Source organism: Malus sylvestris, chromosome 16 (assembly GCF_916048215.2).
Source record: "Malus sylvestris chromosome 16, drMalSylv7.2, whole genome shotgun sequence".
In the NCBI taxonomy this organism is placed as follows: Eukaryota; Viridiplantae; Streptophyta; class Magnoliopsida; order Rosales; family Rosaceae; genus Malus; species Malus sylvestris.
In genome coordinates this window covers 39,429,006-39,430,501 of record NC_062275.1, presented here as the reverse complement: position 1 = coordinate 39,430,501, position 1,496 = coordinate 39,429,006, and the positions used below count along the sequence as shown (strand labels likewise).

The 1,496-nt window shown below is 45.3% G+C and overlaps 1 protein-coding gene across 1 annotated transcript; it reads right to left on the bottom strand.

Moving 5' to 3' along the window:
- Window positions 1-238: 238 nt before the first annotated feature.
- LOC126609362 (uncharacterized) lies at window positions 239-919 on the bottom strand. Its single transcript, XM_050277290.1, has one exon. The coding sequence runs from the start codon at window positions 917-919 to the stop codon at window positions 239-241; it is 681 nt and encodes a 226-aa protein (XP_050133247.1).
- Between the last annotated feature and the right edge of the window lie 577 nt (window positions 920-1,496).

Sequence of the window (1,496 nt, the reverse complement as noted above, 5' to 3'; positions counted from 1 at the left end):
CAAGCCTATTCAAATCCACGATCTCTTGGCGAGCAGTCTCAAGCTGCAGAGAAGTAGGGGTAAAGATATTAGACCCTTTTAAAGCAGCAAGCTCAGATTCCAATTTCTTGATTTTCTCAGCCAAGGAGTAAGCTTCGGCTGCCATAGTTCTTACCACCTGCTTGGTAGCCTTGGTATCCTCTTGATCAAGAAACATAGACTCGGCTGCCAGAATCATCGTTTTTTGCATCATAGCCAGCTAAGCAGTCTTCTTATACCCGGTCATATGCTTCGCGAAGGAACTTGGGCCAACAACCCTTTTGACGCCATCAACAAACTTGGCACATACATCTATGTCCTCAGGCAGATCTGGTTTCAAAAGCCCACAAACCTCAGTAACTTCCCCAAAAACAAACTTGGTGGATCTCTCACGATTGCCTGCACAAGCAGTCTCCTTCTTCTCAGTAGACGAGTCGATCTCAACAGCAGAGGGAGCGAGTTTTGGCACGACTTTAGCAGGCAGAGGCACCTTGTCACTTTTCATAGTAGCAAGCCTCTCCAAAGGTGAACCAGACTTAACCCCAGATGGAAGCTTTGGTACAAACTTCAACACTTGAGGCACGGAGGAACTTCTACACTGGGCAATCCTATCAGCAATTGAACTAGTAGCCTTCGGAATGACAGGTGCTACCAGCATAGATCTAGCCTCATCTTTCTCGCTCTTGGAGGAAGTCAAGTCAATCACAAGCTTGGGAGCAGCCGCTGAACCCTTGTGAGCAGCGAAAGAAGTCTTCAGCTTTTTTTCAATAGACATCTCTTGAGTAGTAGGTGAACCCCCGCGAGCAGCAGAAAAAGTCTTCTGTTTCTTTTCAGCATATGTCTCTTGAGCAGGCAGGGAATGCCTCTTTTTCCCACCCTCATTTGTAGTAGGCTCCACCATGGTGATAAGACGAGCCAACGCCTCAACCTTGATTTATTTTATCTACTTTCTCAGGGGCAGCCCACATTTTTCCCTACGAAGAAGACTAAGCAGCCAATGCCACTCACGATACTCGGATGGGATACCTAGTGCAACATGCACTTTCTTCATGTCAAGAGAAGTCTTAAGAGTTGAGCCGAATTTCGAATCTACAAAAGCAGGGAGAGACAGTTAGAAAATTAAAAGAGCAATTTAACATAAATACAAAGCAATCGAGAGATTAAGCATCTTACTTATCGAATATAAAGTTCATTGGAACATGCAGCTCGGGGGAAGAATCAGATTCCCATTCTTCACTCACCTCCAAAGTCTCCTTGGCCCAGTCATGATCTCCTTTGCTCAAGTTATCAAAAAGCCTATGGCGGGATCGCAGCTACCCAACTCTCTCAATGTGACTTATGTCAAAGAAGTACCAAAATTTGTTGACGGTCAGATCTAAGTCAAAGAATTGGCTTAAATTGTGGAATCCCACCATTACGCGGACCGCATTCGAAGAATATTGAGCGGGGGCACATCTTATGGAGCAAAGTACTTCTTG

What these genes read in the sequence shown, in the direction of transcription:
- LOC126609362 (XM_050277290.1), bottom strand. Translation starts at nt 919, where the DNA reads ATGGTGGAGCCTACTACAAATGAGGGTGGGAAAAAGAGGCATTCCCTG.